Genomic DNA, 16,983 nt, shown 5'->3' with positions numbered 1-16,983 from the left:
TGTTGTGTTCCACAGTCAAAGGCTTTAGCATAGTCAATGAAGCAGAACTAGATGTTTTTCTGGAATTCTCTTGTTTTTTCAATGATCCAGCATATGTTGGCAACTTAATCTCTGGTTCGTCTGCCTTTTCTAAATCCAACTTGAACATCTGGAAGTTCTTGGTTCATGAAGCCTGACTTGGAGAATTTTTAACATTACTTTGCTAGCATGTGAGATGAGTGAAACTGTGAAGTAGTTTGAACATTCTTTGGTATTGCCTTTCTTTGGGATTGGAATGGAATAGATGGCTTTAGAGTTATTATAATAAAGTCTACCATGTTAGTGATAGTTTATTAACTACTATCATGTGTTTATAGGCTTCCTTCCATCATCTTGAGTGTATTTTCTCATTTAATCCTTATTACCCTACCTGGCAGACACTATTATTGTATTCACTTTTTAGATGGAAAAATTGGGTCATAGCAAGGTTACATAATTTACTCAAGTTGACATTGCAAGCAACCAAAGTCTGATGTAGGAACCAAATTTCACACCCAAACCAGTCTTCCTCCACAATCCATATCCTAACTACCACATTTACTGTTTTCCATATATATACTAAACATGATTTATATTAAACATGATTTATCTCAGTGCATACACACATACAAGAACACAAAGACACTCAAATATTTTCTCAACCCATGAATGATAAAAATAAAGCTACTGTCATCTAGCGATTCTAAACAGAAGCTCATCCCATTAAAAATGTTAGTCTAAACTAGTCTAAGATATGAAGCTAATTAAACAATGACAATGGTTTTGCTTCCCAGGCAAAAATATAACACTTGCTGGTTCCTAGAATCAAGTTTTTCACTCCCAAATTTGACCAAAAAGCTCTGCTGTTTGATCTTTACATATAGAAAAATGAAACAAACAAACAAAAATAACACTTGAATTGACCAGCATAAATCTCATCAATCCTTGCATTTTTACCAATGAAGCAATTGTATCTATACAATCATCTGGTAGTCTGAGTAATTAGTTAGAAGAGTCAAAGAGCAAATATAGGTGTAATCAAGGATTGACCAACCTTGTAATTTCCTCTCTTTCCTTCCAGTGAATTTGGAGTTAGATAACTTGATTGAAGGTTTATGTCAGACACTTTCACCATGATATCTCTGTAATTTCCCCTGTAACGTGCAGTAAATGGAATCGCAATGCATATTGGAAATGGAATTCTCTTTTCCATATCTGAGCACTCCACAGTGATGACATTGCTGACCAACTCTTCATTCTCACTCACTATTAAAGAACTCATGCTATTAATTATCCTGCATTGTAAATGTTGTAGAACATAGGCTGGTGCTGTAATATAACAAGACACTTGGGGGACAGTGTCATCACTCAGCACATCAAGATACCTGCAGGGGGAAAGGGGACATCATTGTTTTACAGTTAGTTGATTTATGGACTATATAGTGAAAGGCCTAAGAGTACCAGTTCTAGAGTCACACTGTTGTTGTGTGAATCCCAGCTCTCCCATTTCTGACACTGTGACCCTGGGCAAGATACACAACTTCTCTGTGCCTCAATTTCCTTAACTGTAAAATAGTGAAAAATAATACTAGTCTCATATGAAGGCTGTGAGAATTAAATGAACAATTATACAGTAAAGTCATTTAAAAGCTATGCCTGGCACATAGTAAGTACCATGTAAGTTATCCATTATTATTGTTGTTATTACAGTTATTATTTAGGTGGTCAGTTCGTCTCTCAGTTTTGCTCACTTCAAATATAAATCTGAAGATTGCTGAAGCTTCTTGATAAATCAAAAACTAATACCTGAATAGTTTTCTAAATTTTGAGGAAAGGAAATGTATATATATATATAGTCCTGGAATTGTCTAAATGTCATAAATCAAGTGATGATGCTTATTACATTTTTAAGAAAAATTGAGAAAGTATAAAAGTACTGTAAATGTATGTTTAATCAAGGTGGATAGAAACAGAGTATTCACAGTCCTCAAAGAATCAATCCAAAAGCTTATTTTTACATTTGGTTTTACTCTTACTTTCTGTACCATCAGCTTTGCCAAACATTTTAGAATCTTATAGATTTGAATTCAAATTTGATATTACTGTTTGATCTTTAACATCAATAATAATTATTAAAATAGCTATCAATAATATTTTAGCTCTTTCTGTGATCAGGTTTTGTGCTATACATTATTTCATTTAAATTCCCATGCTATGGGGTCAGGCATATCCTACTGTCATTACCATTTTATAAATAAAGAAACGGAGATTTAGAAATTTTAACTTTCTGAAAATTACACAGATAGTAAGTTGTAGAGTCAATAAATGAATCCATCTATCTTTAACACAAAAGCTCAAACTGTCTATTATATCAGACTTCCTCAAATCATTCTAAAACACTGGTTTCATTATCCATTATAAATGGAAACAAATATCAAATACACAATAGTGTGAAGATTGAATGAGATTAAATGTTTCAACTTCTTATAATAGTGAATTAACATAAAATGAGTTTTCAATAAACATTAAATCTCTACATTATAGCTACCAGCTTGCACTTCTTTTCTTGCTATTTCTTGTTTCCTACCAGTGACATGACTGAAACATAAATAGCGTCAACGAGAAATAAGAGAATCTTTAAAAAATATTTTTTAAAAAAGGGTCTTTATGAAATACAGCGTAAATATCCAGTTCTAAAATAATCAGGTTTTAACTATTTTCAATTAATAAATTTAACTTTAAAGTGCCCTGTAACACAGAAATCTAAAAAATATGTTGAAATAGAAGAGAGGGTTATTTATTTATATTTACAATTCTGAACCCATACAGTTAGAAGGAATAGAAAATTATTCAAGTCATTGGTCTGTTTGAGTATTCTCTGATCATGATGATAATGGTACTTCAGAAAATTAGATACATTGTTTAATGGAAGGTGCAAATGATTCTGCCTTGTATCACTTCAAAACTGACTCTCTTCTCTGCCCTGGAAGCCCAACTCAATACACTCTCCTTCCAAAAGACTGACAAAGTAGAGCGAGGAGACCTGTTAATGCTTCCATTTCCCCTAGATCTAATCAAGCAGATCTAGTCCAGCCACCAAAATAATCATATTGGCTTATTCCAGTGTTGTTTCCCTTTGAGTCTGTATACACTAGGACAACTACTCTGAAAGAGATAGACTTTAAAAAAAATATTCTCCAGGGGGGAATCACGACAGATTCCGAACTAGGTTTTGTTTATGACGCTCATCTTTCTGGAGGCACCATGGCTTCCTAGCCTGAGGAGCTTCAGTGAGTAGTCATCTTAAGAAACATGCAAGCCAAGCAAAATTGGTTACATTGCCACAGAGAGGAAATCACCAACAAAGAACACCTAAAGGAGGTGTTAGAGGGAGTGGTTCAGCAGTGACTCATTGGTTGATGCATTGAGTCATTTCTGAATGTGAGGATACAAAGTGTTAATGTTTTTCTCAAGTGAAATGGGAACCGCATATTGACTGCTTTTAACAGTTGTTTTTCAGAAGCGTAAGTCTTTCAAACCTGGGGGGGGGTGGTCTTTCATGCCTTGAATATGCTCCTGTGACATCTATGAAATTGACTAGATTTTCAGACACGTAGGGAACCTCAGAGCTCAACCCTTTCCTTTTATAGATGAAGTCAAAGTGAGCAAAGTGACTTGCCTGAGACCATAGACTCGTTTGTGGTGGTGTCCTGGAAATGGTATTGTGTGTTTGAAAGAGCACAGATGGGATAAGTGATGTTTGATGGTGTGTGTGTGGTGGAGAAAGTGAGGGTTGGTGGTGGTGAAATAAATCAACATAGAGATGTTTAGCTGAGAGTGAAGGTCGGCCAAGCAACAAGGTACTCGACCTTTTAGATGATTTTCTCCTTTGATCTTATCAAATAATCCCAGGAAGTATATATAATTTCTACAAATAAGAAAATGGGTCTAAAAAATGAAACAAGTTGCTCAGGGTCACAGAACTAGTATGGAATAAAACAGGAGATAAATTTATGTCTATCTGTCTTCTAAACCAATGATATTTTTATTCCCCATTGTCTTCTAAGAGTCTTATTTTTACTGGGAAAATATAGCTTGTGAATATTTTATTTTATTTAGAGAAATATGGATTATTATTACCTTGTATAGGGGTGATGATTCATAAAATAGACCAGTCAATTTCAACATATTTTTTTTAAGTCATGGGCTCTTTGAGAATCTGGCTAGAGCCAGATTGTGGTCTAGAGCCAGCTCTAGACCATCTCCAAGGATATAAAGTAGTTGTGAAAATATATATTCAATTTTAAGAATCTCCTGCAGCTTATGCATGAGCCCTCCCAGAGTTCTACAGACACAGGTTACAGATACACAATGATTTATATTAATACATAAAATAAATGTGAGAATTTGAAAATATACATAAAATAAATCAGAGGCTAGGAAATTCTCTTCTAATATTTGAACTCTGCAGTCTCCTAGTTGTTTTTTCCTCATGATAATCTAAAGAGTACTGATTTAGGAAACTGTCCGTGTTCAGGACAATTGTTCATTTTAACCACTTTCTTAAACAGTCAATTCCTTCTTCCATTAAAGAAGTATTTTTTTTTTCTGGAAGCTGTAAGAAACTAACAGTACTAGTAATACCAGCCTTATAAATTTTTATGGGAGTCATTTAAACAGTTATTGATTGCTAATATCTTTTGGAGATATGAAATATAGATATAAAAATTTATTTGTACGTAAATTGTTTTATATACAAGTAGAAACACGTATAAGTAGGCGTACACAAGCACCTCTTACATTGTATTTACTTACTCCTTTTCCATTATGTTATTCTTTTGCTTTAGACTCTCTGAGTCACTGGGAAGACTATTCACACATTTATTGGAGCTATCACATGTTATTGAGGATGTGGTAATCTCTTCTCTTTGGCTTTCTGAGATCTCTTGAATTTCTCTTTCTGTTGTCTGGATTATGTCATGCAACTCTTCCCTGTTGCCATTTATGCTCTCAATAGTCATGTGTTCTATTTGTTTATCATCTTTATTTTCTGCATTATCTGGGAACATTTTGTTCTGTGACTCTTCTTGCCCTGTTACATCTCCATTCAATGATGTATTGTTTTCTTTTTCCACTAATTCTGAACTCCTATGTATTTTATTTTTTTTCAACTGGACCTGGTTTGTGCAATGACTTTCCTCTCCATTTGTGGGAGAAACAGTAGCTGTTTCTATGACATTTTGTTCCCCTCTTGCAGCAATGTCTGTTGCTTTGATATCTTGAATGGCGGACTTTGTCTGCAGTGGAGTGCATTCATCATGCATGCCGCATAAATTACACATCTCCTTTTCTTCTTTCTTTAGAAATGTAGCAGTGCTCCCCAAATATTCATTTATTTTCATGAGGCAGTCTATGAACGTAATGGTTTCTATACACACAATACACACAGAGACACATAAAAAGAATAAATACAAAACTAAACCACATTATGTTTCTCTACTGACATGTAATAAAGTATGGAGAAATTATCCTAGAAATCTGTAAAGACCCTTGTGTGTGTAAGACCCTTACTAGGCTTTAAAGCCTGTATCCCTCTTAAAGAAGTCATTTGTTCAACTGTAATTTTTTTAACACCTCTAGAAATTAGGGACAAATTGTCTTTTTAACATAATAGCAGAGAGTAAATCCAATTCCTCTTGCTTGTGAAAATTCTTTGAATATTTGAAGGTATCATGACCCCCTCCCCCATAACATGCTGTCCTATTGAAGTCAACATCTCCCTCCATTCATTCATTGCTCATTTGGTATGATTTTGGGAAAATTATTTTTCTTCTTTGAATGTACTATATAGTTTATGATCTATCTATAATGATTTGCCTGAAGTTTAGTGGAACGCTTCAAATAGACTTGGTTAGCAGGCATGCCATATCTACATTATTTCTGCTGATGCAGATGCTATATTTTGTTGAGTACTTTGTTTGCTATTATGATTTAATTAGGTTCACACTGTTCGTCCTGCTGGGCTTGTGATCACTGACAATTTTCAAATAAGGCTTTCAAAGAATAGCTCTAATGACACCAATTCTCTTTGGAACATGGCTACTCAAAAACTAATAAACCAAGTCAAACCTCTTTGCTCTGATGTAAACCCTCACTGTGATCTGATCTGACAGAGTCTCTCACTCCATCCCTATTTCTTATTATTTTCCTATTTATTCATTCCTCCTCTCCTCACAGCTGGGGTTACCTGATGGCTTCTTATAGGCTTAGCAACTCTCCAATCTTTATAATTCAACTCTGAACTCAGGAATATGTAATTTAAGGTGCCATATAGCTCAGTGTTTTCAAAGTCATCCCTAAATTATCTTCAGCTAGTCTAACCTTATCACGGGGCTCTAGTTCTGACTTTGTTTTTTTTTTTTTTTTTTTGTCTTTTATCTGAGAACCAGTCTTTATTTTGAACTCCTCTTCTAGGAGCTGACCTTATCATTCTCCATGAATAATCATGTCTTCATATGTTGCCTAGAATCACATTCACTTCTTTCTAGAGATTTAACTCCTGTCTCTGAATTCCACCTGAGGGTCTCTGGGTCATGCTGCTTTTGGACAGATTTCCCTCAATGTCCATTATCTGCTCTCTAGACTGAATTTTTAACATTATCTTCCCTGGGTTCCCAATTGATGAGACCTGCCCACTTGCCTTGACACCATGTTATTTAGAGTTGGATTTCATGATGACCATCTTCTTATCTAGAGCAACTGTTGTCTGAGATAATAGGCATTGGGTACCACATTCTTCCTGCCATGCTGTACTTAGCATCCATAACTGGGCTTATTCCCAAGAAACTGCACCCCTCTTTATGTGTGTCTTGGTGGTGTAATTTCATATTCCATCCCACCCTGGACTTCCCAATATTTTTGCTATTAGCAAGTTCAAGTTCAAATAAGTCTAAAAATAGAATATCATATTTCAATATGGAAAAACTGATCAACCTTCCTCAAACTAAAACTATATTTTCCTACTTCTAAGTGTTGGATCCTGCTGATAACACCTCTGCCCGGAATGTTCTTTCAAGGTGCCCAAGTTCTGGCTGCATAAACCCAATCCATTCCTTCACCCTCAGGTTAGATGCTGTGTTTGTCTTAGCAAAATTCTCCACCTGAAAAAATGTAATCTCACCTGTTTCTGAAGACTGTTTAGGCACTTCATTTGTATGTCTGTAATGGGATTGTTCTCAATGTCCCTTGTGTTACTGTGCAGTTGTGTTACTTCCCACATCAAATCGTTTATCCCTTATGGACCGAGACCTTAACCTAGCCTCTGTGTGCTCATTAGCCCTCTCAGAGTGGCTAATAAATATTTTTTAGAGAAAGAATAAATAAATACTTGCCTTGTCTCCAGGTACAATGATTCTCTTTGTCAAGCAGTGCATACAGCTGCTGGCAGGTGGAGCGCAGAGTCCCTGCAGTGTGCTCCAAGAGTTGGTGAAGGGCCCCACTGAGCTCCTGACACAGAAAGACCACTGTGGCGATCCAAGTGGCCCCACCAGCCCCTTCACAGTGGTCTTCACCCAGAAGCACCTGCGTTAGCATCAGGTTTTGTCTCCAAATCTGCTTCAATATATGGCCTAGTTTACCTGAGCCCATGTCTTCTGCATCCATCTTACGCTCCAAGAGTGGAATGTTTCCTGACAGCAAAGCCTAAAGGTTTAGCAAATTTAATCTTGGCTATGGATTTTTTTTTTTTCTTCTAAAATCTAGGAGATAATCCAAGTCAGCTCGCCAAGCACTTTCCTGCAACATAATAGTTTATTCAGCTTCTGTTGACCAGTGAAAAGTTACTAGGTGACCAAAGGAGGGGCATTCCAACACCCTGGATGCCATTGTGTACAGAATGGCAAACCACGGGGACAGAGTTAGCTCACACAGTCCCACTTGCCATGTAAGTTTTACAGTTTTGATATACCATGGAAGCTCCATGTATTTTTTTACGTTTTAAGGCAACAAAATGTGGATTATGTGGTAGGATGAGAAGTCTATTAATCAAAGGTAAACTAAGTTAATAACATTGCTAATAATTCTATGTGATACTCTAAAATACTTATGCATGAGCTAATATGTTGTCTGAATTGCTTCTAAACAATCTGAGATCGTGGCAGCGGTGTATAGATGAAATAAAACTAGCTATAGGTTAATAATTGTTGAAGCTGGATATAGTTCCATGTGGGAGTCCTTATGATTATCTCTAGTTAGCATATATTTATAATATTTTTACCATAAAGAATTTAAAAAAAAATTCCTCTGCTGGAACAGAGTCTGTTACCACTGGGTAGGATATTTGTTTAATTAGTGCCTTCTTCTATGGCACGTCTGCAGTTAGATCAAGATAGGTACTTGGCCTCTTTCCTCTCTGATAATTTCTCTCTAATTGGATAAAATGCTCCTTCACTAAAAGAAAGCAAACCTGAAGAGTGGCTTTCTCTAACTAGTGAGAAATCTTCACTGTGTATAATTAGAATTCATTCACAGCAAGTTCCCATTACTGCCTGCCCCTCCATTGGCACATTGTACATGAGGCCAAGGCATTACAGGACTTGATACTGGAGGAGTCCAGGGTGTGAGGAGAAACCCAGAGCAGCCTGCCGCCTCCTCTCGGAGCCCCTCCTTTCATCAGGGAGAGCACAGCACCAGAGGCAAAAGGCAGTACATTCCAGACAGGCTCCTGTTCTCTGGGAGACTCTGAAATGAAATGAAAACTTCCAAAGCACAGCCTGAATTCTGCCCTCCCTCCCATGATCATTGCCTTGTCTCATCTTAAGCACCAGAGTACTTAGAGCAACACTCAGAATACCTAGAAAACAAGATGCGAAAATACAGCCCAGTGAATAGGGAATAAAGAGTGAATGCCACCGCAGGCCTAAATACTGCCCAAGAATTCTTGTGATCTGAAGAGGCTGAGGAAAAGGAAAAGAGTGATATGGGAAGGGATGGTGAGGGGTGGGGTAAAGGTGTGGGCTTATTCTCCAGTGGAAATCTTATTTTTCAGTGACTTCTGTTCCTTTAACTCCTGAAATATATATGTAATTTGCATAATGTTGTGTATATGGCTTTAATTTGAGCCCAATTCTGAGAACTTTCTGTAGCATTTACTGTGGCCCAGGTACTATCTACATGATGGGAACTTCAGAGAAAGGCAGAAAGATGATTGAAATCAGCTTAGACTGTGTTGAGAGCAGAACTGTGAATTCAGAGTATCCCCAAAGATTTGAGGGGTAAAAATTTCACTCGGATTAGAGGCCTGAAAAGTGAAAGTGAAGTCACTCAGTCATGTCCGACTCTTTGCTACTCCATGGGCTGTATCCTACCAGGATCCTCTGTCCATGGGACTTTTCAGGCAAGAGTACTGGAGTGGGTTGCCATTTCCTTCTCCAGATTAGAAGCCTGGGAGATGTTTAATTAGGAGCTAATGGATGAGCAGGATTTGAGCAGCCTTCACAACAGAGGGAAGGGATGTTCCAGCATAGGAAATAATATAATCAGAGGCAGGGAAGTAAGACATGACATTGTATGATCAAAAAGAGGAAAGGATGGCTTTTGAAGAGGGTTTATGAGTCTGGGAAGTGGTAAGAGAAATACTTATGGAGAGCGGTGAAGTTGGAATTGTGTTTTTGCAGACAGAAGAGAGACATTAAATATTTTTGAACCAAGTAAATCTATAGTAAAATCTATGCTTAAGGGAGTTAGATGGCTTAGATGGTAGACATACAAGAATTAAGTGACTTGAGAGTCCATGTTAGAGCAGCAACAGTGCAGGCAAAGGAAGGTGATGTTTTGAGAGGAGGTTTGAAGTAAAGGGACTGGAACTGGAACAACGGAAGCAGTGTCAGACTTTATTTTGGGCTCCAAAGTCACTGCAGATGGTGCCTGCAGCCATGAGATTAAAGGACGCTTGCTCCTTGGAAGAAAAGCTATGGCCAACCTAGACAGCTTATTAAAAAGCAGAGACATTACTTTGCCAACAAAGGTCCGTCTAGTCAAAGCTATGGTTTTTCCAGTAGTCATGTATGGTTTTGAGAGTTGGACCATAAAGAAAGCTGAACGCCGAAGAATTGGTGCTTTTGAACTGTGGTGTTGGAGAAGACCCTTGAGAGTCTTTTGGACTGCAAAGAGATCAAATCAATCAATCATAAAGGAAATCAGTCCTGAATACTCATTGGATGGACTGATGCTGAAGCTGAAACTCCAATACTCTGGCCACCTGATACGAAGAACTGACTAATTGGAAAAGATCCTGATTTGGGGAAAGATTGAAGGGGGACAACAGAAGATGAGGTGATTGGATGGCATCACCAACTTGATGGGCGTAAATCTGAACAAGCTCCAGGAGTTGGTGATAGACAAGGAAGCCTAGCATGCTACAGTCCATGTGATTGCAAAGAGTCAGACACAACTGAGCGACTAAACCTGACTTGAATTATAACTTCTAAATCATCAGTTATAAAAAGAGGAACAGAAAGTATTGAAAACCCAGTCATCTATTTACTTGAGAAACATTTCTTGGCCACTGGTATAAAACGTTGCTTGGTAATGGAGTATGATTGAAGCTTTTGGTTTAGGTGACTGAACAGATAGTAAACCAAATGAGTCAAGGAATTTGGAGAAAAAAATTCAGCTTGATAGGTAGGTAATTTGATTAATTTTGGATTTATCATCTTTGAGATAGCATGGGACAATTCTTTGGACTATCTAATCAATTTAGGAGAGGTCAGAAAAATATTGGCATGTTTGAATAGGTAGTGAATGAATCCCTGAAAACAGAAGACTTTAATGGGGAATTTACACCATGTACATTTTAAGTATTGAATAAAACTGATAGTGAAATGCTGAATCACTGAACCAATATACATTTATTTCTTTCTAGATATGCGGGAAAATACTCTCTCAGGTCAGGAGGAAAAAAGCCCAAACATTTTGCCTTAGCCTCATTGACATTTGCTGTCCTCAAGTCTAAACTTGTTCTGTCTGGCTTCCCCAAAATATGTAATATTGCAAGGTGAGACCTACCACAGGCCACGCTTGCTGTGTTTACTCATTAAAACAAGCATCTGCATGTTCCTGCATCTTGTTTTCAATTAATTGATGTCACTAACCATGGAAAGAACTGACATTTGCAATCAAGATTTGTGACACCCACAGAAGTTAACTGCAAAAAATTCACCTTGATGGGCTTTACAATGGATTAGCATGACTGCTATACTTTCTCTACTGAGAATTCTGTGCTTCCACTGACATTAAAGCAATTAGTATGCAGTCTTGAATTCATACAAAACATTATGTGGTTGAAAAGACTACAGTTCTTCATACAAAAGTATCAATGTGAGTACAGAGGAAATTCCAGTAAGTAGGACAGTCACTCACTGAACAACTGAAGAAATATAACTTTGCAATAGACCAGACAGCCTACTGATGCTAGGCAGGAGAGAAGGACAGTGAAGTTTCGAAGTATATGGAACTTGGCTACTTTCCACTTAGTTTACGGTGGGGAGCTGTGGATACATCAGATGTTAGCAACATTATTAGTTCTGTTATCTGATTTTGTTATTTTCTTTGAGTTCCTACTAGTTACTGACCCCCAAATTTGGTGCAGTCAGCCCACATTAATTTTTCCCCATTTGAGTACTCTTATTGAATATCTTTTATCTATTTAGAGCAAGTTCTCACAACTGGATGATGAGTGGAAAGAGAAGGCAAAAATGATTGTTTTGTTTTTACTTTCCCCAATAACTTACTGTCCTGGGGAAATGCAATTAAATATCAGAATTATCAATGCATATCAATTTTTAAAAGTCTGTAAAACAGGTGGTAAAAATAAAAGCTAAGACTTTTTGGTTAAACAATGTAGATTTAATACATATTCTATCTCTGCTTTCTCCTAAAATGCCACTGAGGAAGATAAAGCAATAGGTAAACTACAAAGGACAAAGAAAATGGTGAGAATACAACAGAGAAAATACATCAACAAACTTTTCGAAGATCAGAAGCAGATGGACAAGTTGTAAATAACCTAATCAAACAAAGACTGTCCCTATATGGTGGAAAATAGACTGGTTCTTGCCGTAGAAGCTCAGGAGAGTCCAGGAATTGGAGGCAGCGAATAGCTCTGAAACTGAGAATGAAGTTAGAGATGTAAACAAGTTTTGTTCAAATTCAGTTTGGGGAGCCATTTGATACCAAGATCCCTCCTCTCTGCCCCCAAATAGCCAGGCAATAGTCTCTCTTCCACCCATTGGAAGCTAGAGATGTTCTCTATGAAAAAATTGCAGCAGAGGCAGGAGGCTGAGCAGAAAACTGGAAGGGAGTGCCATTCTGACAATAAGGGTTAAGTGAAATTTTAGAAAGTGAAGTCCCACTCTATTCTGCTCAGCTCCAAGAACAGGGCCAGCAAGTTTAACCTCTCAGGCAGAAGATTAGAAGTTTGTTCTCTAGAGTGACTGAATACCCCAATAAAAAGGCCAGTTCATAGGAAATGTTTAGTGCTCCTCCCCCTTCTGCTCACCCTCAGTAGACTGCCCTGCTCCTGTTAGGTCATCCATGATGAAGCACTCAGTCAGAAGCCCTATCTAAGTATATAAAACCTTCCAAACAATGATCCTAAAGCTTCACTTTTGAGTATGGAATATCAGTCAAGGGGGTGAGGCATTTGAAACAAGCCTCCTACATGCTGCTGAAGACTAAAGCAAACACAAAGAACTTGAAATAATAGAGCCAGTACAGGAAAGAGAAGAAAATATTGAATAAATCTATAATTCATACTCAGCATCTAGGATAAGAAAAGATTTTCTTAAAAAAAGAGAAGCACTCAGATAATGAGAAAGACCTCATATGAGTTAAAATAGAACAGGAAGTTTTTAAGCTGGTATATGGGTAAACATATCCCAGAGGTCAAACAAAAGACAAAAAGACAATAGAAAAAAGAAAAGGAAGCTAAGAAAATTAATGGTTCAGTCTAAGTGGTTCAATTAATTTAAGTCCTAGAAAAAGGAAATAAAAGGAAGAAATTATTAAAGAATTGAAAATTCCCCATGTGAAGTGTCTGATATTCCAGACTGAAGAAACTATAGGATCAGAACTATAGACTGAAAAAAGAAAAAATCATAACTAGTCATATTATTATGACTATTCATATTACTTTAAATATTATGAATATTCAAAGCATCAAGGACAAAGATACTAATAGCCTCCAAAGAGTCAAGAAAGGTCACATTTAAATCAGAAGCCATTGGACTTTTCAAAAGCAACACTCAATTGTGACTTTGATATTCTGAGAGTTCCCTCTAATTCAGAATTCTGTTTTCCTCAAGACATCATTTGAGCCAGGGACATAAAAAAGAAATGGCAATTATATGATGTGGTGGAGTTACTCACTAAGACTATAGTGGTAATCATATCCCAGTAAAAAGTACATCAAATCAACATACTGTACACCTTAAACTTACACAATGTTATGTGTCAGTTATATTTCAATAAAGCTGAGAGAAAACACACTTTTTAAAAGTGTGCAGGGAAAGAAAGGCCATATTTCATGTATGCAAATATCAAAGCTTTTGCCTCCTCTATACCCTTTCTTTGGAAACTACTAAGGGATGTAGCTTTTCCAAAAGCAATGGAGTTTCACAGCACCAGTTATTGAAGAAACTAGCTTTTCGCCATTATTTATTCTTGCTTCCTTTGTCAAAGATAAGGGGCCAACAGAAGCATGGGTTCATTTATGGGCTTTTTATCTTGTTCCATTGGTCTTTATTTCTGTCTTTGTGCCAGTACCATACAGCCTTGACGACTGTAGCACTGAAGCATCATCTGAAGTCAGGAAGGTTGATTCCTCCAGCTCCATTCTTTTTTTTCAAGATTGCTTTGGCTATATGGGGTCTTTTGTGTTTCCATATGAATTGTGAAAATTTTTGTTCTAGTTTTGTAAAAACTGTCGTTGGTAATTTGATAGGGATTGCATTGAATCTGTAGATTCCTTTTGGTAGTATAGTAATTTTTCATAATACGTATTCTTCCAGTCCAGGAATATGGAATATCTCGCCATCTGTTTATGTCATCTTTGATTTCTTTCATCAGTTTCTTATAGTTTTCAGTATACAGATGTTTTGTCTCCTTAGGTATATTTACTCCTTAGGTATTTTGTTCCTTTTGTTGCAGTGGTAAGTAGGATTGATTCCTTAATTTCTCTTTCTGTGTTTCTGGGAAAACTGAACTGTTAAATTAGAACACTTTCTAACATCATACACAAAGATAAATTCAAAACAGATTAAAGGCCTAAATGCAAGACAAGAAACTATAAAACTCTTACAGGAAAATATAGACAGACAATTCTATGACATAAATCACAGCAAGATCCTCCAGGACCCACCTCCTAGAGTAATGGAAATAAAAACAAAATAAACAAATGGGACCTAATTAAACTTAAAAACTTTCACACAGCAAAGGGAGCTACAAACAAGGTGAAAAGACAGTCCTCAGAATGGGAGAGAATAATAGCAAATGAAACAATTAACAAGGGATTAGCCTCCAAAATATACAAGCAGCTCATGCAACTCAATACCAGAAAAACAAACCACCAAATCAAAAAGTGGGCAGAAGACCTAAACAGACATTTCTCCAAAGAAGACATATAGATGGTTAGTAAGCACATGACAAAAAACTCAACATCACCTATTAGTAGAGAAATGCAAATAAAAACTACAATGAGATATCACCTCACAGCAGTCAGAATGGCCATCATAAAAAAAAAAAAAATCTACAAACAATAAATGCTGGAGAGGGTGTGGAGAAGAAGGAATTCTCTTGCACTGTTGGTGGGAATCCAAGTTGATACAGCCAGTAGGGAAGACAATATGGAGATTCCTTAAAAAAACTAGGAATAAAACTATCATATGATCCAGCAATCCCACTACTGGGCATATACCCTGAGAAAACCATAATTGAAAAAGACACATGTACCCCAACTGCAGCACATGTACCCTCACTGCAGCACTATTTACAGTAGCTAGGACATGTATGCAACCTAGGTGTCCGTTGACCAATGAGTGGATAAAGGAGCAGTGGTACATATATACGATGGAATATTTCTCAGCCATTAAAAATCAATGCATTTGAGTCAGTTCTCATGAGGTGAGTGAATCTAGAGCCTATTACACACAGTGAAATAAGTCAGACAGAGAATGCATATCTAGAAAGATTGTACTGATAAACTTATGTGCAGGGCAGCAATGGAGATGCAGGCCTAGAGAGCAGACTTATGGACACAGACAGGGAAGAAGAGGTTGTGGCAAATGGAGACAGTAGCATGGAAACATACACACTATTGTGTGTAAAATAGATAGTCAGTCAGTCAGGTCTAACTCTTTGCGACCCCATGGACTATAGCCCACCAGGCTCCTCTGTCCTTGGAATTCTCTAGGCAAGAATACTGGAATGGGTAGCCACTCCCTTCTCCAGGGGATCTTCCCAACAAAGGCCCCAATCTTATAATAAATCCCTTTCAATACCCTTTAACTGAGATATACCACGGCTCCTTATGGTGTGAGTTGCCCCTCCCTGAAATGAGTAATAAGCCCTGTCTGTTCAATTAAAGGTCTGCTCCTGGTAGCCTTTGGCTGGAGGGCATTGACAGATCCTTGAATATGTGGGTGGGAAAGAGGGTAAGAGGCAAGCATATGTCATTGTCCTCTTACATGTTGTCATACTATTTTGTTTTATAAATATATATATAATATACACACACACACACATACACATGCACATTGAGATAAGCCAAATTTACATATTTAAAAAGAACTGAGGCCAAATGTTACACTCACTATAGGTCCTTTGGCAATGATATTAAGGCTGACATAACATATTCATATCAAATGGGTTGCTTCATACAGCTAACACATATTTTATTGACTTTATAATGAGTAAGTTATCATTGAAAATGTCTGGAATTCAGTGGCAAGTGTTCAAGAATGAACTTAAGTTAGAAGCAGTTAAATGGGCAGGGCATAATCTTCAAACAGAGGTGGAATAACTACCACCTGGTTCTGCCCAATATCAAATACTTCATCTGGGACACAGTGCCTCTGATACAGCAGAAGGTCAACAAATGTTTGATGACTAAGATAATGATGAAATGTAATAATATATAAGTTCTTTAAAATTCATCATAATATTATTCTAAAAATGTAATAAAAATATTTCTTGCTATCATCAAATACTTGATCTGGATTCAAATTTCCAGTTATCTCATAAAAGTTGCAAATGTTTATTTTTTTACACAAGTTCTCACAGTTGGGCTCCACTAAAGGACCACATGGAGAAGGCAATGGCACCCTACTCCAGTACTCTTGCCTGGCAAATCCCATGGACAGAGGAGCCTGGTGGGCTGCCGTCCATGGGGTCGCAAAGAGTCGGACACAACTGAGTGACTTCACATTCACATTTCACTTTCATGCATTGGAGAAGGAAATGGCAACCCACTCCAGTGTTCTTGCCTAGAGAATCCCAGGGACAGGGGAGCCTGGTGAGCTGCCGTCTATGGGGTTGCACAGAGTCGGACACGACTGAAGCGACTTAGCAGCAGCAGCAGCAGCAAAGGACCACATAGGCAACTGCTGCTGCTACTGCTAAGTCTCTTCAGTCGTGTCCGACTCTGTGCAACCCCATAGACGGCAGCCTACCAGGCTCCCCTGTCCCTGGGATTCTCCAGGCAAGAACACTGGAGTGGGTTGCCATTTCCTTCTCCAATGCATGAAACTGGAAAGTGAAAATTGGAAGTGAAGTTGCTCAGTTGTGTCCAACTCTTAGCGACCCCATGGACTGCAGCCCACCAGGCTCCTCTGCCCATGGGATTTTCCAGGCAAGAGTACTGGAGTGGGGTGCCATTGCTTTCTCTGACATAGGCAACTAACTCCTTGTTAA

General features: G+C 37.5%; 2 protein-coding genes across 2 annotated transcripts in view; one reads left to right on the top strand and one right to left on the bottom strand.

Moving 5' to 3' along the window:
- DTHD1 (death domain containing 1) overlaps window positions 1–5,407 on the bottom strand; it is an 86,754-nt gene extending 81,347 nt beyond the window's left edge. Inside the window, exons 1-2 of the mRNA XM_018049361.1 lie at window positions 4,834–5,407; window positions 1,073–1,403 (exon numbers count right to left, since the gene is read on the bottom strand). Coding sequence (XP_017904850.1) covers window positions 1,073–1,403; window positions 4,834–5,360 — 858 coding nt within the window. The 5' untranslated portion in view covers window positions 5,361–5,407. The remainder of the gene's footprint in view (window positions 1–1,072; window positions 1,404–4,833) is intronic.
- Window positions 3,470–16,983, top strand: part of ARAP2 (ArfGAP with RhoGAP domain, ankyrin repeat and PH domain 2) — a 245,788-nt gene continuing 232,274 nt past the window's right edge. Inside the window, exon 1 of the mRNA XM_018049360.1 lies at window positions 3,470–3,542. The gene's annotated coding sequence lies outside the window, so the exon portion shown is untranslated. The remainder of the gene's footprint in view (window positions 3,543–16,983) is intronic.

This window comes from Capra hircus, chromosome 6, assembly GCF_001704415.2.
Source record: "Capra hircus breed San Clemente chromosome 6, ASM170441v1, whole genome shotgun sequence".
Taxonomy (NCBI): Eukaryota; Metazoa; Chordata; class Mammalia; order Artiodactyla; family Bovidae; genus Capra; species Capra hircus.
Note: the sequence above shows the minus strand (reverse complement) of the source record. Positions and strands in the feature narration are given on the sequence as shown.